This window comes from Erinaceus europaeus, chromosome 11 (assembly GCF_950295315.1).
Source record: "Erinaceus europaeus chromosome 11, mEriEur2.1, whole genome shotgun sequence".
In the NCBI taxonomy this organism is placed as follows: Eukaryota; Metazoa; Chordata; class Mammalia; order Eulipotyphla; family Erinaceidae; genus Erinaceus; species Erinaceus europaeus.
The window spans coordinates 65,607,327-65,627,334 of record NC_080172.1 but is presented as its reverse complement, the minus strand read 5'-3'; the positions used below and the strand labels follow the sequence as shown (position 1 = coordinate 65,627,334).

General features: G+C 44.5%; 1 protein-coding gene across 3 annotated transcripts; it reads right to left on the bottom strand.

The window, feature by feature from the left end:
* Positions 1 to 348: 348 nt before the first annotated feature.
* On the bottom strand, positions 349 to 17,794 carry OVGP1 (oviductal glycoprotein 1). 3 transcript variants are annotated; one of them, XM_060201887.1, is made up of 11 exons: positions 17,303 to 17,793; positions 16,379 to 16,465; positions 15,214 to 15,418; positions 14,210 to 14,266; positions 10,350 to 10,515; positions 9,728 to 9,852; positions 7,898 to 8,006; positions 7,624 to 7,809; positions 6,197 to 6,313; positions 3,142 to 3,277; positions 349 to 1,351 (listed from the first exon to the last, which is right to left on the bottom strand). In XM_060201887.1, exons 1-11 carry the CDS (start codon positions 17,325 to 17,327, stop codon positions 717 to 719), a joined length of 1,848 nt encoding a protein of 615 aa, XP_060057870.1. In that variant the 5' UTR covers positions 17,328 to 17,793; the 3' UTR covers positions 349 to 716. The 3 variants fall into 3 exon arrangements, with proteins under 3 accessions (XP_060057870.1, XP_016045427.1, XP_060057871.1); XM_016189941.2 differs by having other exon boundaries at positions 16,436 to 16,465; positions 17,303 to 17,792; XM_060201888.1 differs by lacking the exon at positions 7,624 to 7,809 and having other exon boundaries at positions 17,303 to 17,794.
* Between the last annotated feature and the right edge of the window lie 2,214 nt (positions 17,795 to 20,008).

The window sequence follows — 20,008 nt, the reverse complement described above, 5'->3', positions numbered from 1 at the left end:
ATTGCTCTGTTCCATATCTCTCTCTCTCTCTCTCTCTCCTCCCTCCCTCCTTCTCTTTCTTTCATTAAAATAAAATTAAAATTAAAAAAATATATATCATTGGAAGATTCAACACATCTCCCCTTTTTCTTGAAAGTTGCAGAAAATTTCTCTATGTTTGACCAACAGTGAAATGAGCCATTATTCATGGAAAAGAGGTAAGGACATTATCCACACTGGAAAACATCTATGTGGACAGTCAGACTTCCTCTTTCCAAACATGTTAATAGGGAGAAAGTGATCTTGAAAAGAAGCTGAGGGTTGGGTTTCAAAGGTTGTTTCAAGAAAAGGACATTAGAAAACTCAAAAGAAGTTTTTGCATATCCAGTTTATTCAACAGAAAATAGATGAACTCACTGTGCTTTGTGCCCTATTTTGTCCCATGAACAGTTTATAAGTGACTGGACATGGACAGCTTTAGGGGACCATGAAGAAAGGGCTTCCCCCCAACTTCTGTCACCAACAGAGTTTAGGTCCCTTGATCCACAACAGAGTTCCTATGTTTTCTTTCTTCACAGAGAGAAGGGGTTTGTTGGGTCTTTAAGTTGACAGAGGAATTAGTTCCATTGTTATCAAAAGCACAGAAGTGCATCCTGGGATGGCAGGGCCAGAGGGCAGCATCCTATTGTCAGCTTCCATCTGAGGGCCAAAGTAAGTCATCAAAATCAGTGTCCAGTTTAGTACTCAAAATCCTCTCTTCTTAGAGTCTTTGTCTGCTCATTATGGGTGACAGCCTTCTTTCTGGAGTGGGGAGTCACCTTCGGATAGGCTACAGTTTTATTTCTCAGGGACAATATGTTCCTAGGAATCTTACTCCAAAGAGGTGGGAAGCTCATGGGCATCTCTCTAGGGCTCAAAGACCGAGGGTTCACTGAGTTCACAGTTGTCCCACCAAGGATCATAGTCTCAAGCTCATCAGAAGACATAGATGTTTCTCCAGGGGTCACAGACTGATCTTCTCTGGAAGCCATAGTTGTCCCACCAAAAGTCAAAGTCGGAAGTTCTACAGAGGACATAGATATCCCTCCAGGGGTCAGAGACTGGTCATTTCCAAGGGTCATCATCTCTGTGGGCATCTCAGTCTTCTCATTCAGAACCACAGACTGCTTCTCAAAAGAAGTAGGGGCCACACTTTGACCTCTGTAGATGGAAGTCATATCTTTACTCTGTCTATGGGCCTTAGTGGCCAGAGCCTCTTTTCTTGGACTCAAACTCCCTAAATGAGCTGTTACCATATGCCTTCCAGGGCTAGCTCTTAAATAATTCACAGAAGATGAGAGCTGAGATCTTGGTGAAGGAGATGCTTTGATATCTAGAGAAAAATCAATATAAAAAGATATGAAAATCTTACTCCTTCTGGCTTAACCTACTAACTACTGGTAGAACCAGACCTAAACTCCAGGGTTAAAGTACTTACTCCTTGTTTCCCAAACCTAGAATCAGTTTTTGATAATGTTCACACTTTGAAGGCATCGATAAAATCCCACCACACAGAAGCCCTCTCTCCCATCTGCAAATGGTTTCAGGTAGCCATAGGCACTCAGTGAATATGTTACAGTTATAGTACATACCTCCAAAGAGGAAGCTGCCCATTATTTATGTTTAAGTGTTCATTTATCTCTCTCTTTATAAGGGTTTACTTATGCATTATGAGAGAGAACCAAACCACAGCTCAGTTCTAGCTGAAGGTGGTGCTGGGGAATGAACCTGGGACCTTTGGTGCCTCAGGCATGAAAGTCCTTTGCTTAACCATTATGCTGTCTCCCCAGCCCAGTCTTCATTCATCTTCTCTGGCTGGCTACCTCTAAGACCTAATTCTTCACTTGTTGGTGCTCAAGGAGAAGCTTTATGTGTCCCTCAATGAATGGCTGCACCAGAAGCAATGCTGAGGATGAGGAGGCTGCCTTGTCTTGTTGTGGAAGAGTAGAATGGATCCCTGTCTCTACTCCTGACTAGCTGTGCTACCATATTGAGCCCCAATCTCTTTATCCATAAGATGTAGGCTATAAATCATATCTAAGGGTGGCCTGAAAGGTGGCATAGTGCAGAAAGTGTTGGATTCCTAAATATGAATTCCCAAGTTTAATACCTGGCATTACATGTGCTAGAATGAAGGTATGGTATTCAATCTCTCTATCTCTCTCTCTCTCTTGCTCTCTCATTAATTAATAAGCCTTTACAAATTCATCTCTAAGGATATTTTCAGCATATCTCAGGTTCCATATCATAATTTCCAAAATAGTTCCTACTATGAAAGAGTTTCATGAAAAGGAAGAACCTAACATTCTTTTCTGAGACTTACTCTATGAAAGCAAGGGTGGGAAACAGAAACATACTAGCATATATTGGCCACTAGCTATGAACCAGCACAGCTTTTGTTCCACAAAGTATTTAGTTCTTTTTTTAAAATATTTATTTATTCCCTTTTGTTGCCCTTGTTTTATTGTTGTTGTTATTGATGCAGTTATTGATGATAGGACAGAGAGAAGTGGAGAGAGATGGGGAAGACAGAGAGAGGGAGAGAAAGACACCTGCAGACCTGCTTCACTGCCTGTGAAGCAATGGTGAAGAGGTAGGAAGCCAAGGGCTCAAACCGGGACCCTTATGCTGGTCCTTGCACTTTGTGCCACCTGTGCTTAACCTACTGCATTACCGCCCGACTCCCGAGTATTTAGTTCTTATAATAAAATATAAATGCTATTCTTATTTTACATATAGGGTAAATTAAGCTCAACGAGGCCCAGTGGAGCAGGCAGCCTAACCAAGATTAGAAAACAGACTGGCCTGGGGCTGCCAGGATACCTCATCAGAACAGTCTCCCTCAAGCTATGTCATGCACACATCGCAGGTTTGAGTCAGGTGCCTACTGCAGTAGAGAAATATTCAGTGCTGTGGTATCTTTCCCTTTCTCTGTTTCTGCCTCTATCTGACAAAGCTGACTCTGCAGTGAAGTCTCCAAGACAACCAAGAAAACAGACAGACCTGGTAACAGAGCATATCAACCTGCCCTCAATGCCAGGTGGTCTCACTACAGCCTTTGGTTGTCACGTAAGGGATCCACCAGTACCTTCCACCCCCAGCTCCCAGGCCAGAGCTACTTACTGGGCTTCAACAGGATGCTATTCAACGTGTGTATAAGAGGGAACTGGCCGGCACCACAGAAAGTGCCCTTGAAGTCATCCAGGTCCAATGTCCACACCATGGCCCCTCCAAAATGCCCTTTCTTGATGAATGATGCCTGTAAAATAGCTGTTGGTCAGTCTACTGTGTGACCCTTCCTCCCAACTGGGTACAGTGGCCACAAAGTAGAAGGTGGACCCTCTGGAGGGAGTACAGCAGGGTGGCTAGGATGATTTTTTTTAACTTTGTTTTTAAAAATATTTTACTTATTTATTTATTTATTTTGGATAGAAACAGAGAAACTGAGAAGGAAGGGGAATATAGAAAGGGAGAGAGGAGGAGAGACAGCTGTTGTATAGCTTCACTACTTGTGAAGCTTTCCCCCTGCAGGTGTGGACCAGGGGCTTGAACCTACCTCCTTGCACACAGTGATGTATGCACTCAACTCGGTGTGCCACCACTCATCCCCTTAGTGAGTTTTTTAAAAGAAATATTTGCATATATTTTAATTTATTTTGGATAGAGACAGAGAAATTGAGAGGGAAGAGGGAGATGAAGAGGGTGAGGAAGAGAGAGAGAAAAAAACTGCAGCACTGCTTCACCACTTGTAAAGCTTCCCCTCTGCAGGTAAGGACTAGGGGCATAAACTAGGGTCCTTGTAACATGTGTGTTCATCCCCAATGATATATATATATTTCTTTTTTAAATTATCTTTATTTATTTACTGGATAAAGACAGCCAGAAATCGAGAGGGAAGGGGGTGATAGAGAGGGAAAGAGACAGAAAGACAGACAGACACGTGCAGCCCTGTTTCACCACTTGTGAAGCTTCCCCCTGCAGGTGGGAACCAGTGGCTTGAACACTGTAATGTGAGCACTTAACCAGGTGTGCCACCACATGGCCCCTGTATAGATACATTTCTTCACAAATTAAAAATTAAATTTCAGGGAATGGCTTTCATGCTTATGTGCATGTGTATAGGCAACTCACCTCAACCACCACCAAAATTCCTGTGCCCCTCTCCTTCTCTCTGATCACCACCATAGCTTTATAAAGTCTAAGAGATAGTTTGGTGATTGTTTCATTTGGAGGTTAGTTCATTTGCTCTAGTCATCTATTTTCCACAGATGAGTACAGACCATATTTAAATCCAGCCTCAGGTCACAGGACTAGGTCACCAGGTAAGATATCTGCTGTGCCATGTGTTTCCACAGTTTGAGTTTTACCATCAGTTTGGGCAGTGCCATGGACCTGGTACCAGGTGTAGCTCTAGAACTGTGGTATCCCTCTGTGTGTTCCTCTCTCTTGCTCTGTCTCTCTATCTGAATGAAGAGAGTAGTCCTGGAGTGGTGAAAGCACACATGTGAAAGGTCCTGGCTTATAAAAAAAAAAAAAGTCTATCACTTACTAATAAGGCTGAGGAGCCAAGATGGAGTCTGTTAAACTAATGTGTGAGTGTTCTGGCACTCATAGTCCTGTCAGGGAAATGGGCTTCTCTCTTCAAGGAAAAAGCCACATGCGGCAAATATGCCAAGGTTGCCATCACTTATCCCACACTTCCTGCAGGCACCAGACAGGATGACTGGCGGCAACCATCCAAGCAAGAGGCAAGGACTTGTTATCAATGGCTATCTGCATCCACTGTCTATCTCCCTCAGGCCCCTGACCACCACTCTATATCCACCCCCAAAAACCAAATGCACCCTAACCTCACAGATGAAGCACCATAACATGCCTCTGGCTTCTCCTTTTGAAGAATATGAGCTTTCTGTCTACCATTTGCCTCCTCTTCTGATACCCTACCTTTCAATACCTAGCAAAACTATCATATGGTGTACTACTTTATCACTTACTAGCTGTGGGACTTGAGAAATTAAAGAAACCTTATGTGTCTTAGTTGTTTCACTCATATAAGATAGTAGTACTGAGGAGCTAGCATAATGGTTATGACAGATGACTTTCATGCTGAGACTCTGAGCTCCCAGGTTAACCCCCTGTACCACCACAAGCCAGAGCTGAGCATTGCTCTGATTTTTAAAATTCTGCTGCTGATGATGATGAATTACATTCCCAGTATTTCTGAGATCAAAAGAAATCTCATATGTATATACAACAACATGGTTAGAACTTAGCATGCTTAGTGGAATAAATAATCACAAAAAGATGAATACTACATGATTCCTCTAAAGGCCTCATGTGAATCTATAGAACTGGACAGCAAAATGGTGACTGTCAGAGACAAGTGTGAGGGAGAGATGGGGGGTTTCTTAAAGGACAGAGAGTTTGTTTGAGAAGATGAAAATGTTATGCAAATGAATGGTGGTGGTATGACACCACAGTGTGAATATACTTGATGCTGCTGAGCTGCAACTTCAAAAGGGCAAAATTGTAATCTGACAATCTATTTGTGTTGTGCTGACAATTTGGAAAGTGAAAGGAGTCCTATGTGTAAAATCTTTGGATCAGAACCTAGAAGGTATTATTGTAGGCAAAGCTCTGGACTTGTAGGCATGAGGTCCTGAGTTCAATCTTTGACACTGCCTGTGCCAGAGTCATGATACTCTTTAGGTTCACGCTCTCTGATGTAATAAACAAACAAACAAACAAATAAATAAATAATAAGTATTTTTTAAACTGCTACCTGCCCTCTTTCTTCTTCTCCTTCTTTTTCTTTTTCACCAGAGCACTGCTCAGTTCTGGCATATGGTGTTGCTGATGCTGGGGGACTGAACCTAGGGCATTGGAGCCTCGGGCATGAGAGATTCTTTACATAACCATTATGCTATCTACCCCCACCCTCTTTCTCATAAACTAAATACATCATCTTCAAAATACTTTTAAATAAAAATCAAATAAACAAAATAAAATATTTGGATCAATCTGACAAACTAGCATGTTAAGTCTCCCAATTTCATTTGCACTTCAAGTACACACACACACACACACACACACACACACACACACACACACACTACAGACAAGGGGCTCATGAAAGTCAGGAGGAAAGTATATCTTAAACTAAAGAACAAGTTCTCACCTTGTAACTGAAGCTGATGGCATTATCGTAGCCAACCCATTCCATCCCCTTGTAGGCATATGGAACATACTGAAAACCAATCCAGCGCTTTGTTGCTCTCCGGAGAAAGGGGCAAATCTGCCACAAGGGTTACCAGGTTAGTATCAAGGAAATACCAGGGGAAGAAGCACCAACACACACAACACTCCCTGCCCAGGAATAAAGAATACCACAGCAGGAAGTGAAGGAAAAGGAGGCCAAAGTCCTCTTCTCTATTCTGAATAAATTCTTAAAATCCCATGCCCCTTCTTTAAATGTCCATGACGGAAAAAGAGGGAAAATTGAGAAATGGTAGTATCTTTAGGAAACCAAACTAGAGTTTGGTAAGTGATGTTAACACCTAATCTGTAACACACCTAATCTTTGGCCTGACCTTTACCTTTGCCAAAGAGTTTTTCATAAACAACTCTCTTCTGTTCATTAGAAATCAGTAGAAGAGCCAGGCAGTGGCATATTTGGTTGAGTGGGATGCTACCAAGCAAAAGGACCCAGGTTCAAGACCCCAGTCCCCATCTGCAGGGAGGAAGCTTCACCAAAGGTAAAGTAGTGCTACAGGTGTCTTTTTCCTTTCCCTCTCTATCATCCCCTTCCTTATCAATTTCTCTCTGTTCTGTCAAGTGAAAGTAAAATCAAATAATAAAGCAAAAATTTTAAAAAAAGAAACTATCCCATGTAGGTAATAACCAAACTAGCTTTTAACTTCTAGTAAAATGCACACACCTCAAGGGAAGGGAGGATCGGGTTGCTGAAAATCAATCAAGCATTTGAGTTGCCTGGGTGCCCACATTGCTCTAGAAATTCAAAACTGCTCAGGGTTAGAAACATCCAGGGTAAGCTGCAGAAGTAAATTTTGCTGCTGCTATGATTGTTTAATGCCTGTGCAAACCTCTTTGACCCACAAAGAGCTTCAAAACATTATTTTAATAGTGCCAGTACTCATGACCTTGCTTCACTCAGCCAGCAGGAACTACCTCCATCCATCCATCATAGAGAAGAGACTGACAGACAATTCTGCAACCAGCCAGGGCAAGGATTCAGCTCCCTATCGGGCACCCCTGCACCTCTACCTTTGTGTCTTCTGTGCTCTACCTAGGAGGACTACTTTGTATAAGGCTTACACTTCTGTAAACCATTAACCACCCAATAAAATGATTTTTTTTTTTAAGATTTAAACTTCTTTCAAGGAGTTCCTGCCTACTCAACTCTACTAGCCCTTCATCTCTTACAAAGGACTCAAATCAACTTCCCCTGAAGAAAAATGAAATATACCAATTAACTACCTTTCTGCTGTATCTCCAACCCTTCCCCTTGGCCCTTATCCTTGCTCTTGCCCGAGCTGGGGTTGAGCACAGAGCTAACTAATAGACAGAGGTTCCTAGTCCCATCACCTCATAATAAGCCAAGAAGCCAGGATGCTTTGTGTACTTCCCTGGAGTTGCTGGGCCCACAGCGTTGGCCTGCAACCCATTCTCAGAGGCTTCAAGGAGGCGGAAGCTACGTCCGTAGGTTGGAAGCCCCATGATGAGCTTCTCTGCTGGGGCCCCAAGGCTCTTCCAGTAAGCCATACAAAATGCCTGCAGGTAGGAAACACAGCCCACTCTCTTGTTACCAACAGTTGATGAGCCTGGAAGATATCTGAGCCACTGAGAGACCTTTTCTTACCGTAGATTTGGTGTCTCCAGGCAGAGAGAAGAGGGGGCTATTGTGTCCTGTTACCTTTTCCCAGCTTCCATGTAAGTCATAAGATAAGACACTGATGAAATCCAAGAATCTGTAAGGGGGCAGAAGCAAAGATAAGAAGGAGGGAGGTTAGTGATATCACCTGAGGGCTAACCAGCTAACAACTGTGCTTGGTTATGTGAATTTCCCTCCCATTTCTGCCCCTGGGGCCCTCCCAGGAGGCACTATCCACTTGAGGTGCTGCTGCTGGAATGAACTGCTCCCTTGTTAGGGACAAGTATGCAAAGGGACCTGTGTCATCCTGAGAACACCTATGAGAGTAAGCCAGAGTCAGACAGGAAAACAAATGCAGGGGCATGAAGACACTCCACCTTACGTGAGCACCAGAGTTCAAACCCCAGGCCACCAAGTGGGAGCACCTACACTATGGCATCTCACCTCCTTTCTGTGTGTGTGTCTCTCTCCCTGTCTCTTTGGTTCTCTGATTTTCATCTTCTATCTAAAAAGAAAGTCCACTCAGAGCAGTGGAACCACAACAATAACACTGGTTGAGAATAAGAGAAAGAGAAAGACAGAGAAATCTGCCAAAATTGGGTTGAATGAAATAGTGAAAGAACTCCTGACTTTCAACCATTCAAGGAACCTTTGAAACCCATGAAATAAAAAAAGAAACAAACAAACAAAGAGTGGAAGGAAGGAAGTAAGGAAGGAAGGAAGGAGGAAATAAGGGAAGGGAGAAAGAAAGAAGAGAGGCAGTGAGGAAGGAAGGAGGAAAGAAAAAGGAAGAGACAGAGGGAGACAGAGAGACAGAGAGAGAAAAGAAGGAAAGGAGGAAAGAAAGGAAGGGAGAATTTCATAACAAGGAAGTATAATTAAGCCCTTAACAGGTCACAGGTTTAACACCTCCATGGACTTGTAGTTTTAGCCTGGGCACTGCTCTAAGTATTGTCTGGATCTTAAAACTGAAGAGATTAAAATTTGATGGCTTAACAAATATGCCTACAGTGTCCACTTACATGAAGATAGGATTCCCTCAATCTGGATACCAGCATAGCACTCTTTATTTAAAAAAAAAAAAAAGTTGATTTACTTATGAAAGGGAGAGAGAGAGAAACCAGAGCATCACTATGGTAACTCAATAATGGAGTTATAACTGAGTACCTCATGCATGCAAGTCTATTGCTGTAGCCAATGTGCTACCACCCAGGTCACAAGCACTAGCAAATTCTTTGCTCAGTTTGGTCTCTCCCACTTCCTCCTATACTGAAGCAACCATTCCTAGCATAATCACAGAAACACCCCAGTCTCTTCTGCAGTGTGCCTATGCCCCAGTTTTTTCCTCAATAAACACTTGGTATCTGGGGTTTGAGATTAGCCCAGAGTTCATAACTCCTATGCCCAGCTAGACATGCCTATTTTCACTTCTATGGGCATGAATGATGAATCATCAGCCTATATGATTCTGCCATGAGCTGCACAGTGTAAATCTTCAGGAGGGATAGTAGAGATCATGCCCCCAGGGATGTCTCCCATAACATTTAGCAGAGACATGCAAAAGGTTCGACCTAAACTGAGGATACTGGGGGTGGGGGGAGTGGTTCTGCATCCCCTCCCTCTGCCCTCTCAAATGAAGTGCAGGTGTAAAGCTGAGTTTTGTTCCCATCCATAGGGCTCAGCTCAGTTCCAGTCTTACACTTACACTAAGTGGCCGAAGCACAGCTCAGGGACAGATCCTGGACACCTCTGAAGCTCTGAGCTCCAGGTACCTCCTGTCATCCAGGGTCTTGCCCCACCAAGGCAGCACTCACTAACCTTCCCAGATTAGGCACATCATAGGCTTTTTCAATGATTTTGGGGTCTCCAGAGACAGCAGCAGAAAGCAGCAGCCTTGGGCGTGAGATAACCAGTGACTCCTTCTGAAAGGCTGCCAAGAGCTCCTGGGAAGAAAAAAGAAACAAGAGAAGTCAGACCAAGCAAGGAATGAAAGTATTATCCAGAAGTGTGTGTGTGTGTGTGTGTGTGTGTGTGTGTGTGTGTGTGTGTGTATTCTTTTTTTTAATTGTCATCAAGGTTATCACTGGGGCTCAAAAGCTGCACAAGGTATCCATCACTCCCACAGGGTTTTTTTCTTTTTTTTTTTTTTTCTCTTTTTGACAGGGGAGAGTGAAAGAGGGAGGGGAGGGGAGAGAGAGACTGGTAGCACTACTTCACTGCTTGTGAAGCTTCCCCCTACAGGTGGGGACCAGGAGCTTGAACCCAGGTCCTTGTGCATAGTATCATGTATTCCACCAGTGTGCCACCATTCAGCCTCTAAAAGGCACCTTCAGGTGGCTTTGAGTCAGATTGTCAAAAGAGGCAGTGTGCTCATGCTGCAGGACAGGCCTGATAAAAGTCAAATAGTTTTTTGATTCTGGAGCAGCCAGGTTGGCCTTACCTCAACCAAGAGCAAAAGGTTCTCTCGATCACTCTCAGGGCTACCTCTTAGTCCAGGGTATAAGAAGGTAAGGTCCAAACCATCAAAATCATATTTCCTTAGGAGCTTGATAGCTGAATCAATGAATATTTCCCGGGTGTCCTGTGCAGACAACATCGTGGTGAACCTGCAGGGAGATCAGGGGTGAGATAGGAAAGTTACCTGCAGAACCAGGATCTCCTTCCAGGCCCCTGGAGTGAGAGGAAAGGACACCAGGCCTTTGAAATGCCCTCTCCCAGGACCAGAAGCTGAATGTCCAGGAATGAGGGATCTGGTCAGCAGGGAAGAGCTAAGATCCATGTACAGTCACTGCCAGACTGCAAAAGGAGCAACAGGCACAAATCAAAATACATATTCAGGTGCTAAGTACAACTCTACTGCTGAAAACATGGCTACCCACTGGCCAGGCTCTCTGCCTCCCTCTGCTGTTTTTTTCATGAATAAACACCCTGTTTCTCAAATTGCCCTCATACTCATGTTCTTTCACTAGGTTAGGGGAAGGACCAAAGAACAAGAACCGGTCTTTCCAGAAAGATTTAATACCTACTCTGTACCCAAACTGCATAACCTGACACCAAAGGCTTGGACTCTGACAAGTGACTTGGTTCTCTTTGCTTTTTCATTCATTCACTAAAGATTTTTTTTCTCTACTTGAGTCTCTTTCATGGTCAAGAGATGCTATCGGAAAAATTCTAACTTACTCAGGTTGTGAAACATTCTCCCTTTACTCTGCAATTGTGTGTTAGAATTATGTGTCATGGTAAGAAATAAGAGTCAGACTGGTCTGGATTCCAGGATTTGTGTGCCACCTCCAAACTGGTAAGTTCTGGGGGACACTTCAGTGAAATAAGAGAAGTTCCTTAATACCTCTCTCTCCTGCCTCTTTTGTCTGCAAATTTTGAATAGAAGTAACTGCTTTATATGTACCTTCTGCATAGTTATCAGACCATGTGTGTAAAGCTCAGTGTCTGGCACACAGTGACTCTGAGCACAGGGCCAGGGACTTATGCAGAAGTAGCACACCAAACCTGCATGGCCTGAGGTCCCAGAGGTCACAGGTTGGAGTCCCATCATCACAATAAGATAAGAGTTGAGCGGTGCTCCTCTTGCATATTTCTCTCAAATAAATAACAAATATCTCTTCATGGTTTGTTGTTGTTCTCTCTAGTGTTTCACTGATCCAAGCCAACTTTCCCAGATTGAGAGAGTCAGAGGGAGGAAAAGATGCCACAGTACCAAAGCTTCCCCCCAGTGCATTATGGGCCATACAGCCCAGTATATCTGTGAGATTGATAAAATCGACCTGCTAACATCCATACCCAGCAGAAAAGCAATTACAGAAGCCAGACCTTCCCTTCCACATTCTGCACCCCATAACGATCCTGGGTTCATACTCCCAGAAGGATAAAGAACAGGAAAGCTAGGGGGTCAGGCAGTAGTAGTGCAGTGGGTTAAGCGCACATGGTGCAAAGCACAAGGACCACCATAAGAAAAGGAAAGCTTCTAATGGAGAGAATGAGATACAGAACTCTGGTGGTGAGAATTGTGTGGAATTGTACTCCTTTTATCCTATGTTTTTGTCAATCATTATTAAATAAATAAATAAATAAATAAATAAATAAATAAATAAATAAATAAATATAGTTGACTTAGTGCTCTGCTTTACCATGTGCACAAACCAGGTCAGATCCTGGCCCCCACTGCATACCGCATGAAAGAAATGTTGGTGCTGTAGTCTCTCTTTCTACCCTCTCTCTCCCTCTGCCTCTCTGTTTCTATCTAGCTTTTTTTAAAAAAAAGTGTGCAGACAGAAAGTGGTAAAGTGGTACAGTGGATAAAATGTTGACCTCTTCAAAGCTTGAGGTCCTAAGTTCAGTCCCTGGCACTGCATGTGCCATGGTGATATTCTGGGTCTCATTATACACCTTTAAAAAATAAAAGTATTGACAGAGGAAGAAGTGAAGCCCATAGGTGGACAGAACTACTCTTATCTACTATCCCAAGTCCTCTTTCTTATATGCATTACTTCAGATATGAATCAGCATGAGCCTAGTCCATCAGGTGTCCCACTCTTCCAGCTCCTTACTCTAAGATAAGATAGCAGGGGTGATCTCAGCCAGGACATAGGGCAGTGTTTTTTGGAAAACATGAAAACAGTTTGCCACTTCCACATTGTCTTGGGGGAAAGAAAGAAGGGGAGACAGCAGGGGAGTCCCATGCTAATAAGAGCAGTCATTAGGTATTGAACATGGGCCAAGGGCCAAGGCACCAAGCTTGGCCTCCTGTTTACACTGCTCCCTTCCCTGCCAGTAAACCTTTTCAGGTTGGTATTATTGCCTCTATTTTTTAAAGTTTCTTTTCTTTAATAGTTTATTTTAATAAAAGAGAGAGACCAACCATAGTACTGCTCAGCTCTGGCTTATGGTGGTGCTGAGGATTGAACCTAGGACCTCAGAGATTCAGGCATGAAAGTTTTCTGCCTAACCATTATGCTGTCTCCCCAACTCTTACTACCTCTATTTATAAAATAAGAATATGCAGGCCCTATAAGGTTTGGGGTTTATCCTCTATGCTAAACATGACTCCTTTACTCTCTAAGGCAAACACTTGCTTCATAATAAAGGCTCAAAATGGTAGAAACTGCCCCACTCTCCAAAGGGAGGCTGGGTCATCCTACTCTGCCACTAGAGGAAAACTGGCTCTGAAATGAGTGCAGCCTAGAATGTTCCCAGATGTGACTATGGACTGTGAGCTCAGTCTAACAAGGACTCAGGGGTTGTACAGGCTCCAGTACTAAACATGAATAGACAAGGGCCCCAGGATATATTAGTGTGGTAAACACTGAATTGCATTTACATACCTTCTTCAAGTTTGTGAGCAACTCTCTGCCCTAATCCTGTATCCTAGTTCTACTCTCAGCTCTGACATCATCTTCCCAGACAACATTGCTAGTCCACCCCCATATTAGCTATCAAGCTCAAGCAAAGATTATTAGCACAGAGGCTACTAGGAACATTCCTAAAATAGACTTCTTAGCTTCTTTCCACCCTAAGGTCCCTATTGTCATCTGCTCTATTACTACTATATGGTTCCTGTTTATTATTAAACATTTTGTCCTGCTTCCCACCTTATTTCATTTCAGCCACCAGGTTGCAGATGCTACTATGATTCCATCCTGAACTCTCTGGGCAGACAACCTTACCAATATATCCTGGAACCTCACCTCCCCAGAGCCCTACCCCACTAGGGGAAGGTAGACACAGGCTGGGGTTATGGATCAATCTGTCAATACCCATGTCCTGTGGAGAGGCAACTACAGAAGCCAGAACTCCCACCTACTGCACCCCAAAAAGAATTTTGGCCCCTACTCTCAGAGGGGTAAACAATAGGGAAGTTTCCAATGGAGGGGGATGGAACACAGAACTCTGATAATAAGAACTGTATGGCATTATACCCCTACAACCCCTTACAATCTTGTAAATCAATATTAAATAACTAATAAAAATGAAACAAAAATAAATAAAACTTCAAAAAATAATGATGAAGGCTCAGAGACACAGTCCAAAGAGGCCTGCTTGGCCCCTTGTTTCTCCCTATCTCTTTTCTTTTCTCACTTGTATCCTCGTCTCTGTTCACTCACTGGGATGGGGAGGGAGGAGTTGAACTCAGGGCCAGGTCAGAACTTAGTGCACTAGGTCTGCTCACCCCGTGGCCACACTGGCTTCCCTGTTTTGTCCTAGATACTGGCCTGCCTGTCCCACCTTACCCTCTGTCACTGCCACCAGCCCAGAGGGAAGATGAGAAGGACAGGGAGATCTGACCTGGTTGTGCCAAAGTTCCAGCCCCCAATGGACAGCAATGTCTTCAGCTCCTTGTTCCTACAGTGCAGAAGAGAGGGAGAGTCAGAGAGAAGGCAGTCATAGTCATGAGCAGTTTGGATTCCTTTACTTGGGGTGTGAGTAGAAGGCAGAAAAAGAAAATGGAGGAAGCAAGATGCAGGGGAGGAGAGGAGAGGAAGGAAAAGGAGATAAAAGAAGGAAGAAAGGAAAAGGGGGGAGACCATCAACCCACAGATGTCATAATCTAGAAACTCCTAGGTTGTCCAAAGTTCACCAAATTCCCCCACATCCCAAGATGTCCCCCATGAAAAGTAAAAGATGTTTTCCTTCTCCCATTTTCTTAGTCAACAAATATTTATTAAGCAATTACTATGTGTTGTGGAGATACAACAGTGAACTACAGAAACAAGCTCCCTTGAGAGGAGGGAGCTAACAAACTAGGGACAGGAGACTTCATAGCCTGCTCACCTGTGACTTTATATGGGGAGAGAACCCAGAGGTTCTAGAGAGAGAAGTTTTGGGGAAAGTTCTTTTTTTTCTTTTAGGTTTTATTTTATTTTATTTTTATTTATTATTGGATAGAAATAGAGAAATTGAGAAGAGGAGATAAAGAGAGACAGACACCTGCAGCCCTACCTCACCACTGTGAAGTTTTCCTCCTGCAGGTGGGGATCAGAGGCTTGAACCTGGGTCCTTGCTCACTGTAATGTGTGTGCTATCCAGGCGCACCACCACCTGGACCTTTCAGGCAAGTTCTTAATGAACACCTAGTCTGTGCCAGTCATTAGTCTCTGGTTTACTAAGATAATAGAAGCTCAGTCTTTCCCTGAGGGTTTGCAGTATTCTCAGCTGAAGATGCTGCAGATTCCCTTTTAATAGGTGAGAACAGAAATTAGAGGAAAGTTGCCAAGTAAAGGAAAAAGGGTTTTATTCTTATTAGTCTGCACAATCTGAAACTATGATCCCCTCAGCAAATACAAACGCACTTCTCCTTGAGCTTGTTGAATTCTGGGTAGAGAGTCTCCTCATCCTCGGGATTCTTGCCAACAAGCTGATTATTGTCCATGGAGGCAAAGGCTAATATCATGTGAGTGCAGAGAGTGGCATCCAGGTCACTAGGCAAGACTGAGGACAGACCAACTCGAACCCGTGCCCACTCAGTGTAATAACACACCAATTTGTAGGTAGCATCTAGAAGAGAGTTCAAAGGCAGGTAAGTCAGCTGAGACCAAGGGAGGGATGAGGCAGGATGGACACAGCCTGAGGGATCAAGACACTTATATACACACACACCACTGAGGTTGGGTTCTTCACCGCTGAGGCTCCAAGGGAAATAATGCTTTATGATAGTATGGTCAGAATGGAGTCTCAGAGCTGGAAGCCAGGTATGCACAGTGGTTACACACTAGACTTTCATGCCTGAGACTCAGAAGTCTCAAGGTCAATCCCAGAACCACCATAAGCCAGAGTGAGCACTGCTCTAATGTCTCTGTCTGTCTGTCTGTCTGTCTCACTGAAATAAGTAAATCTGGAAGTGGGGAAAAAGAGCTAGTGAAATAGTTCACTTCAATAGTGTACTACTTTGCCATGTGCATGACACAGGTTGGAGCCTGGTCCCTACTGCACTGAAAGATGCATCAGTGCTGTAGTGCCTTTCCCTCTCTGCCTTTGTCTTTGTCTATCTGAAAAAGTTCATCTGGAGCAGTGAAACCCAGGAGATAGCAAAATAATAATAATAATAATAATAATAATAATAATAATAATAAATAGATTCTAGGGGTCAAGGAGATAGTTCACCTGGTAGAGCATATATTTGCCATACAGTAGTGCCTGCATGGGGAAGCTTCACAAGCAGTGGAGAGATGTTGCAGTATCTCTTTCTCGATCTCTCTCTTCCTTTCAATCTCTTTCTCTTACCAAATATACAAAAAAAAAATGCCCATCTGGGTGGTAGAATAATGCAGGCATGAAGCTCCAGCATCAACACCAGTGGCAAAGTAATAATAATTTAAAAGGAAAAAAAAAAGACTATGCTCTCCTGGCACACCAGAGCCTGGCACACTGACTAAGCATTGGGTGCTGAATGCCAAAAGCAGTGAGCCTCCATGGAGGAGCCAGGCAGGCAGTGGCAGCTAGGGACACACCACTCACTGCCCTTCTCAGATGTAAGCACCTGGACTCTGGACAGGGGGAACACAGCTTCCTTACCATTGCCAGGGCTCAGCAGAAGTAGCAGCCCTGCAGGAAACAAAGGGGAAAAAATCACACAGATTTACAGGCATGCCCAGCACACCCTCTAATTTGTTAAGTACGCCTTTTGTGGTCGCAGGCACACAGATATAAATGCCCTGCCATACTCCTCTCAGAGTTGAGCCAGAGTTAAACCTTTTTCACACTAACAAACCCCATGAATTTACACATGGGCATTGTAACAACTACAGCTCTGAGAAGTAAGATCCAGCAAAAGCTCTAGGCCAGTGGTTCTCAATCCTGGTTGCAAACTTTAATGTCTGCTATTCTGGCTCCTCTCCCAGAGATTCTGATTTAATTGACCCGAGATGGAGAGATACAAGAGGCATCCAGTGCTCATAAAGAATCTTCCCCCTGTGGGTGGGGATGGGAGTTTTAAACCAGGTCCTCACATATGGTAATGTGTGTCATCTACTCAGAGAGCCATTACCCAGCCCCTGGCATAAAAACATTGAATGTGCAGGGCTGAGTGCAAAAATTACCATGAGCAAGGATCTGGGCTCAAGTCCCCAGTCCTAATCTGCAGGGAGGAAGGTTCATATGCAATGAAGCAGTGTTGCAGGTGTCTCTCTTTCTCATTCCCTATCTCCTCCTCCCCTCTCAATTTGTCATAGCAAAAAGATTCTAAAAAAAAAAAAAGTATATGATCTGCATTTATCGTTCGTTTATATGGTGAAACCCTGTTGGAGAACCATAATCTGATCTCTCCTCCCTGTGCCCTCTGACTCACTATGTCCCATCCTCTCTCTACCTCACCCAGCTCAGGACGCCTGGGACCTCCTGAAGCAAGCCGACATGGTTATGGCTGGGATGTGCCACACTCACCAGCCCACAGCAACAGCCTCCTCATCTCGATGGTCGAGAGCGGCTGTGAGGCCCGAGATGGAGCCCCCCTTTATATGAGCTTGTCCAGGTGCGGCTCCGGACAAGGCCAGCCCAGCCCAGCTGCGGGCACACAAAGAGCAGGCCCGGTGATTAATGGGCTACTGCCCAGTCACCGTGACCCAGCACCCCCTGTCCTCCCTTCTCCAGCTTAGCTCCAGTTCTCAGAGCCCGCACAGCCTCCGCGCCGCCCCGCCCTGCGCCCACAGCCCAGCGCCGCGGCCATGGCGCCTTGGCTGGTGGGTGCGCAGCCCCGCAGGGACGCGGGCAGAGGAGGCCCTGCGCGGCGCGGCGGGGCTGGTTCTGTAGCTGTGGGGTGCTGCTTCGGGGGGAGCAGCGGCGCGAGGCGGCCTCAGAGGAGAGCCGAGGGAGGCCGCTGACAGCCCCCAATGTTTACAATCCCCGGGCTCAGGGCTCACGCCGAGGAGACCCCCGAGGTGAAACGGCAGGTGCGCGCGGACCACAGCGCCCCCTGCGGAGCTCTGTAGGCCACGTGGCCCGCGGCCGCCTCGGCCTTAAAGAAGCTAGACCGGGGCCCAGCCGCAGGAGCACCTGGTTGAGCGCACACATTACCGTGTGCAAGAAGCCGGGTTCAATCCCTGGTCCCCACCTGCAGGGGGAGAGCTTCATGAGTGGTGAAGCAGTGCTGCAGGTGTCTCTCGGTCTCTCTCCCTATCACCCCATTCCCTTCTCAATTTTTCTCTGTCTCTACAATACATATACATGTTGGATGGTCTGTTAAAACTGGCCATGACCGAGAACAAATGGGCCATGAAGATTGTAAGAGAGTTTGAAGGGCAGATTCAAGTCCCCCGGTCCCTGCCTGCAGGGGAGAAGCTACAATAGCGGTGAAGTAGTGATGCAGGTGTCTCTCCTTATCTCCCCCAATCTCCACTTGTCACCAGGGTTACTTCTGGGGCTCAGTGCCCACATAATGCTCCCAGCACCCATTTCCCCCCTTTTTCCTTTCCTTTTCTCCTCCACCCTCTTCTTTCCTTTTTGATAGAACAGAGAGAATTTAATGCAGAGATTGCCATGGCTGAGACTCTGAAGTCCCAGGTTCAATCCCTAGCAATATCATAAGCCAGAGCTGAGCAGTGCTTTTGGAGAGAGAGAGAGAGAGAGAGAGAGAGAGAGGCAGGTGGAGAGAGAGGCGGAGAGAGAGACAAGAGCACTGTTCAGCTCTGGCATATGGTGGTACTGGGCACTGAACTTGGGTCCTCATGCATGAAGGACTTTTGCATAACCATTATACTATTTCCCCAGCCGCACTTTCGTTTTATGGGAGTCAGAAAACAACCACAACCATATTTAAGCACAAGCCACTACATTGATATTTTTAATAACCATGTCATTGTAGAAAAACTAGTCTTTAATTTTCTTGATTCAGCTTTTTACTGTAAATCTACAGTAACTGGTGTTAAATATTGTGCTTATCACAAGCTGCATTGACTTTCTTTTGTGAAAAAAGAAAAGATTATTGCTTAGGGAAACATTGTAATATGAAGTTTAAAAATCCCCCCAAGACAGGGAATTCACTTCCAACAGTCTATTTGATATCATCCATTGCTTCCATAGCAGCAGGAATGAGGTGAGGCAGCAAGACCCATTTGTTTTCTTTATCTACTATCAAGGATCTCAGACCATGGATTGGTCCTGAATTTCAGGGTCTTGATCTCAATCATATAAGACAAAAAGTTGGTAGCATATATGCCCAGCCTCCTAGAGACAAATTTGGAGGTGTCAATATAAGTGACACAGGGAAATAATAATGATTAGTGGTTGGATCTGTTTGGTTTCTAGTATGAAGTAATCAGAAACAGTTCATGTTTGTAATCTCATGTTGCTTGAATATTATGGTGGGTGGAGGGGACAACAACAAATGCTATAGAATATTCAGGCTGGGAGGTGGGCAGTAGCGTAGCGGGTTAAGCACACGTGGCACAAGCACAAGAATTGGAGTAAGGATCCCGGTTCGAGCCCCTGGCTCCCCACCTGCAGGGGAGTCGCTTCACAGGCGGTGAAGCAGGTCTGCAGATGTCTTTCTCTCCCTCTGTCTTCCCCTCCTTTCTCCATATCTCTCTGTTCTATCCAACAACAACATTAATAACAATAATTACAACAATGAAAAACAACAAGGGAAACAAAAGGGAAAATACATATATATAAAAAAAAGAAGGGAGTCGGACAGTGGCACTGCGGGTTAAGTGCACTTGGCGCAAAGCACAAGGACCGGATTAAGGATCCCGGTTCAAGCCCCTGGCTCCCCACCTGCAGGGACGTCACTTCACAATCAGTGAGCAGGTCTGCAAGTGTCTGTCTTCCCCTCCTCTCTCCATTTCTCTCTGTCCTATCCAACAACAATGACATCAATAACTACATCAATGTTAAACAACAAGGACAACAAAAGGGAAAATCAATAAATATAAAAAAAAAAGAATATTCAGGCTAAGAACATTTCACTTAAACTCTGAAAGAATCCTGTGGCATACCACTACTCAGAAACAACTGAATTGTCATCTCTTCATCCGTTATAGTCTCCCTCTATATATTTAAAAATAGTCCTTGAGCATACGACAAGCCCTGCTGGACAGCCTAGATACAAAGGTGATCAAGTCAAAATTTGTACTTTCAAGGAGCTTCTAATGG